Below are 14,406 nucleotides of genomic sequence, written 5' to 3' on the forward strand. Positions count from 1 at the left end.
TAACCAAATGCAATATTGAAAGAGTCTATATACAGTGCAATCAAGGAAAAGAACTGAGGTCTAACTTCAGTAAAAATCATGAGAGAAGCCAGATAGAGGACCCTCTAGAGCTAATTCATAGTGAAGTATGTGGCCCAATAAAGACAGAGACACCAAGTAGGAACAAATATATTCTAACCTTTATTGGTGATTTCTCAAAGTATGCAGTCACCTACTTAATCAAGGAGAAAAACCAATGCTAGAAAAGCTCAAAGCATACATTGCAATAGTAAGCAAGAGGTTCCAGAGAAATCTACTGGCCATTTGCACAGACAATGGAGGAGAATACGTGAGTTGTGACATGAAGGACTACTTGACTAAAAAAGGAATAGAACATCAGCTCACAGTTCCATATACTCCAGAATAAAATAGTATAGCAGAAAGAAAGAATCACTCCCTAACCAAGATATACGGATGCATGTTCCTAGATGGACAGCTACCTGAAAAATACTGGGGAGAAGTGATTAACACTGTTACCCACCTACATAATATGTTACCCACCAAAGGTGCCAGAGGAATGCCAGACACCCTGTGATGTAGGTTGGGCTAAAAGAGTTCTGACAGAACTGTTCTGTGAGAACAGTTAGGGTTAGGGTTCTGTGAGAACAGTTCTAACAGGACTGTGACTAGCCCAAGGTCCCCCAGCTGGCTGCATGTGGAGGAGTGGGGAATCAAACCCAACTCTCCAGATTAGAGACCACTGCTCTTAACCATTACACCAAGCTGGAGGAGACTATAATGAAATAGTACAACATCTAAGTGAAGAAGTGGAAGAGAAGAGCTGATTACTACCTCAGAATTAAAACAGAGAGGAAGACAGAAGTTATCTCCTAAACCAGGAACAAGAAATCCTAGAGTTCCTGGACTTTATGTATATGAGAGAATCCAAACAGGTCACCAATTCAATGTAGACTAACTATCTAAAATAACAAGGGAAAGAAGAACTTCTAACCAACAACAAACAGTACAGAGAAACAATAGGAATACTATTTTATATAAGTAGTCAACTTGTGGTCCTCCAGATGTTCATGAACTACAATTCCCATGAGCCCCTGCCAGTTTTTGCTGGCAGGGGCTCATAGGAATTGTAGTCCATGAACATCTGGAGGACCCTGACTTACACGTCCTGACATCACAGCAGCTGTGGTCATACTATCTCAGAAAGTAGAGTCACCAGGTAAGAGAGACTGGAATGCCATAAAAAGGCTTGCCAGGTATCTTCAAGGCACTACTCATTTAAAACTCAAATCACTAGCAAACAATAATCCAGAACTGATAACATACATGGATGTAGGCTAGGCAGAAGATACCAAGGACAGGGAATCAACCAGTAGACATTTATTTTTATATGGAGGTGGAGCAGTCAGATGGACAAGTAGAAAACTAGAGACTGAGGCCATATCCTCCACATCCTGCAAGTGGTATCCCCCCTCAATACCTTCTGGAGGTCAAAATTTGGTTGCACGGCAACATCAGCCTGCACATAGACTGCCCGGTGTAGGAACATCACAAGGCTCAGCAGCAGAATCTTCATTCTTGCGTTTTTGGTTCTTTGCCCACCAACTAACCAACTTGACAAAGAGCGACTCCAGAAACAGAGGGACCCAAATTTATATGTCTCAGCTCTTATATTTCAATGGGCAGGACAGCCCACAACACCCCTCTGCTCTGCCCCATCGCTTATGAAACACGTTGGACAAGAGCGGATCTGCCATCTAGGCCAGCAGTGTCAGGTAACAGCATATTAACTGATAACTGCTAAGCCATACAAATGGGTGGGTTGGATGCAGGGCTGCTTTAAGCCATTTTTCTTGCCTTAAGAATTCTTTTCCACCTGCCTGTATCATTTTACATACATGAGATAAGGTGTTGTTTCCTCAAATATTTTCCCAGTTAGGGCTGCAGTCTGAAAAGTGAAGAGATACAAATACATTCACATTTCAGGCCCATCTCAGGTTCAGGGTCATCAGTCATTTTGGTTGCCAATCTCCAGTAAATTAAAATCGATCTCCAGGTCCCCTGGAGGAAACAGAAGCTTTGGAGAATCTCAGAAATCTCAGTACATCCCATGCCTGCTGTGAGAAGAGATGAGTTAAATGATCCTGGGAAATGGATGGTGAAGCCATCTTTGGTGGGTGTCTTCTGAACTTCAGTCCTCCAGTCCGGTAACCTGTTTTGGATTCTGTCCAAAACATTTCATACACATGTTATTCTCTGTGTGTATGAGAGAGTGTGCAAACCCTTAATCTTTTTCCTTTAGCCTTCCTTATGATTGAAAATTCTTTCCTTTTAACTTAACTCATGGTTACGGGGTTTTCACTGAACTCTCCAAATGCTCAGGGATTGCCCTGCAAAGATATCCTTATAAACGAAGGAGAAAGCGTCAAAGAGCCCAGACATATTAGAATGCTGAAGCAAGCAGTCACAGAACTATACTAACCATGCATTCACTTTTAGTACCAAATTAGTTCCTGAGTTAAGGAAAGAAGGGTTTTTTTTAACCCCATACGAAAATTAGCTAAGAGGTTAACACTTTGCTAACAAAGATTTTCGCAAGAAAAACAGTTTTGTGTGAGACAAAAAAGCCAGTGAGGTTCTCAAAAGGGTTTCTTTTAGTCTTGAGCATCTTGAAAGAGGATGTGAACATCGTCTGATTGTCATTCAGTGCAGTATTGTTAATCAATAATTGCATAAATTTTACTTTCTGTAGTGATGTAATTTTGCTTATATAAGATGTGAGTTCAACTATATTCAGGAGTCAGCATCGTGAATTCATGTAGGGACAGATGCTTTCCTTGGTCATGACCAATCAAATAAAGATGTATGCTTTTAAGTAAGCATTTGCTGTTATTCACCCCCTTTGAATCCCATAGTGGAAGCTACATTTTTCTCCATCATAAGAAACTGAGGGTTTATTTTAGTCTGTGAGAGTTTTTCCCCCCTCCTGTGCTGCAATATTCCTTGTCTGCCTAAGTACAAAGCCTTGGGTTAATCTGGGGGAAAGGAACAATTCCTCCCTGCCTGACCTGCATGTAAAAGCTCAACACGGTGGCAGGATTGGCTCCTTCCCTCTGCCCTTATCCTATGAGGGAGGGGACACACACAGGCAGCCCAGATGACCCACCACAAACAGGCAAACTTAAAAAAAAACCACTTTTAAAAACTGTTTATTCAGTCAAAAGAGACAAAGTCCTTCATAAAGGTAAGACAGAGCCCACATCGACAAAAAAGAAAATGCTGAGAAGATGAGTGGAGAGAAATGGAGAGACAGAAATGTGAAGAGAAGCAGCCCTGATTTCCAGGCTGCTGAAATATCTGTGAGGGGGACAGAGCAGGCTTTGCTTGCTGTCAGGTCAGATCTTCTTCAGCCACTGCAAAAATAAATGGGGGGAGGGGAGGTGTTAGGCCCAGTCATACAGCTGAGAATTTGCCAGAAGGTCATCCTGCCCAATCACTTCAGACTTTCCAGACCTGACACACTTCTGCACCACAAGACCTGCAGTGGCCCACTAAGGTGCTAGGATGTGACTGGACCTACCAGGTGACGGAATGAGAAGGAACCAGACTCTCTTTGTGTGACCTGTCTGACCTGCAAAGGAATCTTCTGCACCAATAACCTTGCCATTCTGCTGCTCTTCCCAGCATGGGGGCAGAGAAAGGCTGGGCTGTGGCTTCCTTGCCAACCTTCCACACAGCTCAACCTACAGTAAGTTCCAGAAAGGAATACAGATATAGGAGGACCAGAGTTTGGCAGCTACTGAAGAAAACACTCCTTCAACAACTCCAGTGGGACAAAGGATGCTTTGAAATTCTAGTTCTCCAGGAAATTCCTTGTAGACTTCAGTCCTCAAGACACCTATGCAGATATAGATACCAGAGGCCCCCACCTAGAGGATAAAAGCTTCCAGGCCTGTCAATCTGGCTTCCAAAGCAACTGGTTACAGTTGGAACTATGGTTGTGCATTGGTTTTAAGCAAACCTGGGGGGGGGGGATAAATCTTGGGATTTATTCAGTATTTTTTAACTGAGCACATGTATCGTGGTTGCCAAATTATTGTTGTTAGATGCGAAGTCATGTCCGACCCATCGCGACGCCATGGACAATGATCCTCCAGGCCTTCCTGTCCTCTTGCAAGAGTCTTCTCCAGCACCAGAGTTCAAAAGCCTCAATTCTTTGACGCTCGGCCTTCCTTATGGTCCAACTTTCACAGCCATACATTGCAACTGGGAAGACCATAGCATTGACTAGACGCACTTTTGTTGGCAGGGTGATGTCTCTGCTTTTTAGGATGCTGACTAGATTTGCCATAGCTTTCCTCCCCAGGAGCAAGCGTCTTTTAATTTCTTTGCTGTAGTCCCCATCTGCAGTGATCTTAGAACCCAGGAAAATAAAATCTGTCACTTTTGTCAAATAGTTAAAGCCAATTAAACCCAATGTATGTATGTATGTATTTATTTATTTATTTATTTATTTATTTATTTATTTATTTATTTATTTATTTATTTATTTATTTATTATTATTTATTTTATTTCAGCTGCTGTCCTTTTAGAGTAATTAGGGTGTCCTTACAAACTCCTCCGCCTTGCTGGAATTGTAATTCCATACTGCAGTCCTGTTGAACTGGCATTTGCCACAATGGAGCACTGGTTTCTGCTACTGGACACTACTATATGGATTGCAGGGTTCTGCAGTCCCTGAAGAAGTGCCTCCTTCTTTAGTGCAGAAATTCTCTGATGTGAACCGAATTCTGTTGGGTTGGCACTACCACAGAGGCCCTGGCGTTGTTGGGCAGTATTATATTGGTCCCACTGCTGGACTGGCCTTGCAAAAATGCCCCCCTCACTTTGACTGTATAGATTCTCTGGGACATTCTGTGGGGCTCGTACTGCTGCCTAGCTATTTTTGCTCATTTGGAAACAATTGAGAATGGAGGCACTTCTAGGGATGCCCATAGAATTGGACTCCCTTGTCCAATTTGTTTCAAACTTGGGGGCTGCTTTGAGGAGAGGTTCCAGCAGCTAGGCTGCAATTTTGGTGCCTCAACCTCAGCCTTCCCCAACCAGACCACTAAATAGACTTAGGCTAGATTTCCCATTGACTTTAATGGCTCCATAGGGTATAATGGAGCTGAATATATTCGGGAATCCCAAACACTGCCAAATCTAAAAACCAATACTGATATATATCAGCATATACCAGTATTTTTCAGGCCAAATATACCTGAATGCAAAACAATACCCTTTTTTTGTACATCGCTAGTTGGAACTGCTAAGAAACACAAACCCAAATAGCAAATGGTTTTTCCTAACAGGGATACAATAAAGGGGATAGACCATCAGGATCACACAGATCTGGGACACCCTGGACCTTCCCTCCTCCTCCTCTCTTTCAGCAGGTGAAGGTCCAGTCTCTGAGAGACTAAATCAAGATGGGAGCCACCTGACCACAATTACTTCACAATAAAGATGCATATAGATGCCACTCTAGGAACAACAACAAAATGCCAGCTCATGAGATAAGGGTGTACCCCAAATAATTCGAAATTATTCACCTGAGAGCCTTGACACATTTATCTGCAATTCAAAGAAAGAGATTTATGAGCCAAAACACACAAAAGCAGCATAAGGCATCCTTTGTTACACAGTAGTAAAGGCCTTGTGGTAGGCAAACTGTCCACCTCTAAGGGCCACAAGCATTCCCTGAGTCTTGAGTCGGCTCACTCTATCCTGGGGCCAAACTACAGAAGACTTAGGCTGCCCTTACAATAAAGACAGTCTTGGTCCTGTTGGTCGGGGAGGCATGAAAAATATTGCCTTGCAGCCGGTTATCAGGAGCTCAGGTAGAACTCAGGAGCTGCAGCATGTGCAGGTTGCATGCACAGGTAATCCATGCATGGACACTAAAGATGACCAGCCTCCCCAATCACATCCCTTACCCTCAGAATTTTAACTAGGGTGGAGCAGGGAGATTAATTCTGATAGTTGCATCTCATTTATTTATTTATTTTCCAGTTTATAGACCGCCCCTTCACAATGCTGGGCTCGGGCGGTTTCAATCAATCAATCTATCAATATTTATTTACGGTCATTCAGACCAAAATATATAGAAATCTAAACCACCCAAGCGGTTCTACATATTTTAAAAACTATTAAAACATAATGAAATACAAATGACTTTCATAGCTGCTACAATTTAACTGGCAAATTCAATAAGTCTGATGGTAATCAGTCCCCTCTACAGGGGAGGTCTCATATAGGGGAAAGCATGGAGGGGAGGGGAGGGGAGGGAGGGGAGGGGAGAGCCCACAATGTTTCTTGACCAGCCTGGCCTAAATCATAGGTGGAAGAGTGCCATTTTACAGGCACTGCAGAACATTGATAGCTCTGTCAGGGACTAGATTTCAACTGGCAACTCATTCCACCAGGCAGGCTATCCAAATCTCTGTGACTGGAAGCAGTTCATCTGCTGAATCTCTGTGCCCAAAGCTTCCAGGAAGCAAGCTGCAGAATCCAGTGAAACACATCAATACTCACCAGATTTGGGTAACATCGCCACCAAATCATCAGTGAGCCCCACATCACGACAATGTTTCTTGAATTTCTCCATTACCTCTGGACTTACATGAGCGTCTCTGGCTACACAAAGAGATGGACATTAGAACCAAGTCATGCATTTCTTTGGGGATGCTGGGAAACACAGAGCTTTATGGTGACTTTGTTCATCTCTGGTTTTCATGAAAAAGAGAATTAACTGGGGGGGGTGCTTTGTTAGGGGGGTGGATGCTAACAGCTAGAGACAGCTGATAAATGGACTTCTTTTCCAGAAAGTGAAGAAGGTTTGGGGAAAGATATCCTGGCAATATGAACACTTCCACCTTTGATCAAACATTTTTGCCAGACTTCACAAATCCACTTGACTAGAGGCAGAAGAAGACTGAGCATACTGCAGGGAAGCAAGACCTCTTTTAAACCCTGTTCAACCTTCCAACAAGAAATCCTCTCTCCATCCTGTTGGAATGTGTGAGGTCTGCAGTGTGCATGACTGAGCAGAATGTAAAAAGTGTCCTGCAGGGGGCATCAGAAGTGAACTGCATTTAACATAGATCAGGAACTTCCTGCCAGTTTTCAGATTATCTCCTCCAGTGTCCTGATCGGCTCAATAGGAGACATCATCATCACCATCATCACCATCATCATCATCATCATCATCATCATCATCATCATCATCATCATCATCATCATCATCATCATCACAATATCACAATAACAGTAATAATTTCTTATATCCCACCCTTCCCTGCTCAGCTCAGGGCAGGAAACCTCAAGTTAAAAACAGTCTCTGCAGACAGGTAGAAATGTTGTGCAGATTGTAGAGAACCAACTGGCAGAGGGACTGACTGATGACAGAATTTAAATATGGAAAGAGGAGCAGGGCACTAAACAGCTTAAATAATAAAAATCACTGGAGCACGCACTGTAGATCTGGATGGTTGTGGTGCTAGGATTATCTTCAGTCTCCTTAAAGGTATACAGGAAAGCGTAGTTGTCATAGTCTGTATCCATGACACGCAGGTCTCTCCTGGTCATATCATCTGCAGAAGGAAACAGAAAGGAATCGCTTTCTCCTGAAGTCTTACTTAAAACCCTCATTTAAGCAAAGCCAACTCTGCATGTGCTCAGAGGAGCACGATCCAAGATAGTGGTTAATTTATTTTTTAAAAATCAACCGGCAAAGATTCTTGCCCCTTAAGTGGAGGTTCCACCTAAGGGGTGAAAATCCTTGTCCCCTGCCCCCTCCCTCCTCCCCTCCTTACCTGCTGGCATAGCTCGCTGGACTGGCCCTACCCCCGCCAGTCTCCCGAGGCTTCCCCCGCTCTCTGGAGGGTGGGAGGAGCCTCAGAAGGCCAGCGGAGGCAGTGCAAGCCCAGCAAGCCCCAGTGCTGCCTCCCCACCCCCACCCCCACCCCCGCGCACCAGTCTTCTGAGGCTGCTCCTGCTGTCTGGAAGTCAGAAGTGGCCTTGGAAGCCTGGTGGAGGCGGGGTCAGGCCAGCAAGCCCCAGCGCTGACGCATACCTACTGCCACCACCCCCACCAGTCTTTCGAGGCTGCTCCTGCTCTCCAGAGACGGGGCAACGGCGGCGATGCCAGAGCAATGAGAGCGCCTCACTGCTCTGGTGCCACCGCCGCTGCTGAAGTCCATCTAGTGGTGTGCTTCCTGAGGCAGGATGATGGCTGTCACATCCGTCTACATTTCCGTTTGAGGGAGTGTACCAATAGATGTTCCATATCAACAAGCAAAGATATGGTCCCTCTAGGTATGCCTCAGTCTTCCTGTGTACCTGCATGGAAGAAACGCCCAGGCTGTTCTGTCTTCTTATAAACTCTGTCTACCTTCTTGCATTCATCAGGGCTAGAAAACAGAAGAGAGGAAAGAAAGTCTGGGTTAAAAAATAAATGAATAAAACCAGCCCGGAGCATTTGAGATGAGACCTCCTTTTGCACATAGACCCATAAGAAGAAGAGGAGTTTTTCTACCCTGCTTATCACTACCTGATGGAGTCTCAAAACAGCAAACAACCACCTTCCCTTCCTCTTCCCACAACAGACACCCTGTGGGGTAGTGTAGGGCTGAGAGATCTCTGAGAAAACTGTGATTGACCCAAGGTCACCCAGCAGGTTTCATGTAGAGGAGAAGTGGGGAATCAAGCCCAGTCTGGCAGATTCCAGTCTGCCACTCTTAACTGCTACACTACACTGGCTCCCAAGAGCCCTCTTGGATAGAACCTTCCACCTTGTCAAGTAAGCCCCGTGTTTACCACAATGGCCGACCAGCTGCCAGGGGGCTAAAAAACTGGTCATATCATGTACCAGTCTATTACCATGGACATTGGCCTCATTCCTTTGGATTCTAAAGTGGAAGATTCAAAGGAAGATGTGACTTTCTCTGAGAGGATGCACCCATAAGACCATTACCCTTCTGGATCAGACAAAACATGCACCTAATTCAGCATGCTTGGTTTGGTGTAGTGGTTAGGAGTGCGGACTTCTAATCTGGCATGCCAGGTTCGATTCTGAGCTCCCCCACATGCAACCAGCTGGGTGACCTTGGGCTCGCCACGGCACTGATAAAACTGTTCTGACCGAGCAGTGATATCAGCGCTCTCTCAGCCTCACCCACCCCACAGGGTGTCTGTTGTGGGGAGAGGAATGGGAAGGCGACTGTAAGCCACTTTGAGCCTCCTTCGGGTAGGGAAAAGCGGCATATAAGAACCAACTCTTCTTCTTCTTCTTCCTCATGGTAGCCAGCTAGATAGCCAGCTCTGAAGGCCAACAAGCAGAGACGCAAAGTTCAAAATCTCCCTCTGCTGCCCCCATTTAGCCAGCTTCAACTAGCATTGTTCCATTTTAGTTTACATAATCGGTAGGTCAATCAGCTGGAAGGAGGGAGACAGTAATAATTAAGGAGAGAGAGAAAAGGTTCCATCAAAGGTGTCAAGTTTTACTGAACTTGCTCATGTTTATATAAAGAACAGTGTCTCACTTGACTAGAGGAAAAGTCCTTATCCTCCTGCACCATGCCCAGGGACCAGCAGGATGACTTTGGAAGGCACTCAAAATCAGGGCATGAAGACAACTGGCCAAGCCCTAATATTTGTTTCCAACATTAGGCATTCAGAGGTCATGCTGAACACCTCCTACCACTAGACTCAAGCAGGGCATTTTAAAACATTTAAATGCTTAATGAGTAATGGCACTTAGACAGCAAGAAGGTGGGAAAACCTCCTGAGATGACTACCCAGAAGTGAAAGCAACTTTGAAAATCTCTCCTTTCAATTCCAAAAAAGGATGCCCTGCCTGAAACTGACTAATAGGCAGTGATGGAGACACAATGTGTGGCAACATGATGCAGAATCCCCCAAGGCCAGCATAGGCACTTACAAAGGAAAGCCAGTCAGGATCTTCATGTCTCCATTTGGGAGGGGCGTCACAACAGCAGCTGAGGAGTCCATTATGTCCTTCATGGCCTGGAATACAGGGCAGTTTGATGCCCCGCCCATAACATGCCACATCCCTGCAAACTGGAGAAATGGATACTGGTGATTCTGAGGACACTCTGAAATGCACACGCTCACATGCTCAGTCTTCACAGCTGGTGAGCCAGCAGAGTTTGCAAGGCAGGAGACATTCAAAGGTGGTTTGCCATTGCCTACCTCTTCCTGGGTGATCCAGGTCAGTGCCCAGTTTGCAATAGGAAGGCAGTGATGCCAGACTGAGAATCACAAACCCTACTGAAATGCTTTGAACACTTACGGTTGGCCTTGCCAATCTCCAGGTGCTGCCTGGAGATCTTCTGGGATTACAACTGATCTCCAGGCAAGAGTCATCAGTTCCCCTGGAGAATAGGGCCACTTTTGATAATGTCATATATACCCTACTGAGGTCCTTCCCTACCCTACCCAAAGTCCACCCGCTGCAGACTGTACCCTCCAAGCCTCTAGGAGTTTTGCAATCCGGAGCTTGCAACTCTACTTATGGCATGTATTGTTATAATCTCAATTTTGATGATGACAGAAGACACTGGAGGAAAGAAGAATAAGGGACACCAGAGATAAACAAAGATAAATGATCACAGGGTCAGTTCATACGTTCATAGGAAAAAAACACCCTACAGTTAATTGGTCCATCAAGGTCAGTATTATCTACTCAGACTGTCAGCAGTTCTCTAGGGTCTCAGGTTTAGTTCTTCCCCATCACCTACTGCTTGGTCCTTTAAATGGAGATGTAAAAGATTGAATCTGAGACCTTCTGCATGTCAAGCAGATGTTCTACCACTGAGAGACCACCCCTCCCCTGAAAGTCACACCTTACAAAGTCCACATGACCTCCCATATGGACTTCTGACAGGTGTGTTCTGGGAAATGTACATGGGACCAATGCAGATTGAGACTGTGGCACCTACGGGGAAAAGACTTCAGTCTGCCCTGTTTTCCCATTCTGAAATGGTCTCAAGGGAGCCATTGTTTGGACAATCTATCTGTACTTATGGCTACTCCCAGGGCCATTTCAGGTCAGGAAAACAGTGCAGAGGGGAACACAGAATCCCCTTCTCTCCATTTATTCTGGTCCCAGTACAAAATGTGTTCTCAAGTACCTGGGAACTGGAACTCCAGAACACATCTTATCCGAAGTGCTCATGACAGCCACGTGTCTACATGGACTTTGCAACTTGTGAATCTGTCCCAAGAGATGAATGTACACCTTCATTCATCCCCATAACCAAAGGCCTTGTTCCAGCTTTCAGAAAATGGAACTTTTCCACATCCCGCAAGGGGCATCCCCCCTCAATACCTTCTGGACGTCAAAATCTGGTTGCACAGCAACATCAGCCTGAGCACAGACTGCCCAGTGTAGGACCATCACAAGGCTCAGCAGCAGGATCTTCATTCTTGCGTTCTTGAATCCTTGCTCGCCAACTCACCAGCTGGACAAAGGACGACTCCAGAACCTCAGAGGCATCCAAATTTATACGTCTTAGCGCTGCTCTCTCAATGGGCAGGACAGCCCACAACACCCCTCTGCTCTGCCCCCATCACTTACAAAAGACTTTGGCCAAGAGCAGATCTGCCCTCTGGACCAACAGTGTCAGGTAACAGTATATTACCTGATAATTGCTAGGCCTTACAAATGGGTGGGTTTGGATGCAGGCCTGCTTCAAGCAGTTTTTCTTGCCTTAAGAATCATTTTACCCCACCTGTAGAATTTCATACAAATACATTCATATTTCAGGCCCATCTCAGATTCCATTGTGCCAAATGACCAGGGGTAGTAAGGTTGCCAACCTCCAGGTAGGGTCTTGTGCTCTCCTGGAAATCAACAGTGATCTCCAGACTACAGAGATCAGGTCCCTTGGAGGAGAAAGACACTTCAGAGAGTAGAGTATGGCACCATATCTCTGCTGAGTTTCCTCCTCTCCCCAAAAGCTGCCCTCCATAAGCACTTCCCCCCCCCAAAAAAAATCTCCAGGACTTTTCCAAGCTGGAGTTGGCAACCCTGTCAGCTGTGTTCCCTTTTCAGAGATTCCCCAATTGGCCTGGAGCCCCACCCAGCCTCCTGAACTGCTTGTCAAGTTAGGTTGGCCCTGGCCAGACATGATGGGTGGACGTGCATTGGCACATTGGGCAAAGCGACCGGGTACAAAAGGAATGGTACAGAGTGTCCTTGCTCACAGATGGAGCCACACGGCCTTAGAAATAGCCAGGCCGTTCCAGAAGTCGCCATCCTCAACCCAGTGGGTGGAACAGCCGCAATCAGGAAGCTGCAAGGGGATCCTGCTTTTATCTAAATCCCTCTTTAAGCCTGCAGATTCCTCTTCGAGGCCTTTCCCTTTCCTCTGCCAAGCCATCTCAGGAGAGGACTTACAGTCCAGGCACATGAACCTTCAGTCAACCCGCTTTCCTGAGAACAGTTCCTGTGCTCTTAGATAGTGGCTCAATAACAAAATGGTATCAGCTGAGGGCAAGAAAGGGCGACTGTCTCACACAACTATGGGAAAGCCTGGGAGCTTTAGTTAGAAAAGAAACTGCCCACTGAGGAATGCCAAACTCCAGGGAGAGGGGCGAGGGGGACATTGCCCAGAATTACACCTGATCTCCAGACTGCAGAGATCAGTTCCCCTGGAGAAAATGGCTGCTTAAGAGGGTGGGCTCTAAGGCATTCTACCCCACAGGAGAGTTGGTCTATGCAAGGTCTGTCATGTGCATGACACAACAGCATACAATGAATATCCTACAAGGGTTATTGAGGGAGATGTATAGTTAGCCTATTCGGATTAGGAACTTGCTGGTATTTTCAAGTCATCTGCTGTACTCTGATTGGCTCAGTTGGAGACTTCCTGCTCTTTTGAGCACACTTCCTCCCTGATTGCCTCCACAACAGTCAGACCGTTAGAACTATTACTCTCCCCTCTTCTTTCCGAAGTTGTTTCTCTTCTCCGTAAAACGAGTTTATTCTTTAAACAGACAGTGCTCAGCTCCTCCTTTGCATATTCAAACTCTGCCGACATAAAGTTCCTCACCCCCAAAAAGAGTTTTGGGGGATTCCTTGAGCATCGCAGTATGCTGTGACATCGCTTAAGGGCAGTGACGTCATGGCATGATGCACTTCCCCCTACTTTCCCCTATTTCTCTGCTCTGAAATACTCCCACCCATACTTCCCTGCAGGCAACCCTAACATTTTAAGAAATGTTAGTATACTTCCTGTTGCCTACAAGGAGAAAGAAGACCATACTGAGATGGATCTATATCTCATGGACTAGGCTTTGCCCAGGTCCACTCCAAAGCATTTATACTCATGAACTCATCCCAAGAGACTGTGCTCCATCCTCTACCCTCTTCAACCTTGACCTCCACCTCCCAGATGCAAGAGTAGCTTTTTAAAAAAATCTAACGGGTCAATGTAAAGGTAGAACACACCATGATTAGGAGACCATGGATTTTGCTGCACATACAGACATGGAACAAAAATGTTTAACATGCTCAGGAGTGGCCAAATGGTGGCTCAACAGATGTCAATGGACTACAGTTCCCATGAGTCCCTGCTGGCCTGGTGCCAGCAGGGGCTCATGGGAATTGTAGTCCATGGACATCTGGAGAGCCACAGTTTGGCCACCACTGCACCTTTGCATACTGTCAGTGAAAGCTCAGGAACAAGAAGTACTACATAGACGACTATTCATACAGCACCAGTGAGTGTTACCAACCTCAAGGTGGGGCCTGGAGTCCTCCCAGGAATACAACTGATTACCTGGCTACAGAGATCACTTCCTCTGGAGAAAGAGACTGTTTTGGAGAGTCAATTCCATGGCTCCCTAGTCCTGGCACCAGCCTTTTTCATTCCTGGGATGGCAACCTGACGATAAGCAGCTCTCAAAATACCTTCCAGGGAGGTGGCACAAGCAATGCTCCATTTCAAAATGAAATGTGAATGAGTTCAGACTAGGGCAGAAGGCCTCCTACACACTCTGAAAGTCATGTGTGCTTGCCAGGGCTTGTTATTCCAGGGGTAGCTGCTTCAGCCAAGGCTTCCTGAGATCTGTGATCAGCATTACTTTAAATCAGGCTTTCTCAACCAGGGTTTTGTGAAAGCTTGGGGTTTCTTGACAGCTCTGGAAGCGTTTCCCGAATGGGTGGGAGTTAATTAATTTTTAATTTTTTAGATTTGGTAAACATTTATCAGGTGATATGACCACACATGATCATGTCAACCCACCCTCCCTCCCAAAATGGCCAATGATGGACCTGAAGGGGGTGCAAGGAGGAGGAACCCTGGGTGGGCGCGTCCACAGCTATGCCTCCCAACCATATT

The 14,406-nt window shown here is 45.7% G+C and overlaps 1 protein-coding gene across 1 annotated transcript; it reads right to left on the reverse strand.

Moving 5' to 3' along the window:
• Positions 1 to 3,190: 3,190 nt before the first annotated feature.
• Positions 3,191 to 14,310, reverse strand: LOC143821637 (lipocalin-like). The gene is made up of 7 exons (XM_077305816.1): positions 11,391 to 14,310; positions 9,981 to 10,120; positions 8,381 to 8,451; positions 7,516 to 7,632; positions 6,575 to 6,676; positions 5,593 to 5,614; positions 3,191 to 3,410 (listed from the first exon to the last, which is right to left on the reverse strand). Exons 1-7 carry the CDS (start codon positions 11,484 to 11,486, stop codon positions 3,404 to 3,406), a joined length of 555 nt encoding a protein of 184 aa, XP_077161931.1. The 5' UTR covers positions 11,487 to 14,310; the 3' UTR covers positions 3,191 to 3,403.
• Positions 14,311 to 14,406: the final 96 nt, after the last annotated feature.

The sequence above is a fragment of the Paroedura picta genome, chromosome 12 (assembly GCF_049243985.1).
Source record: "Paroedura picta isolate Pp20150507F chromosome 12, Ppicta_v3.0, whole genome shotgun sequence".
NCBI lineage: Eukaryota > Metazoa > Chordata > Lepidosauria > Squamata > Gekkonidae > Paroedura > Paroedura picta.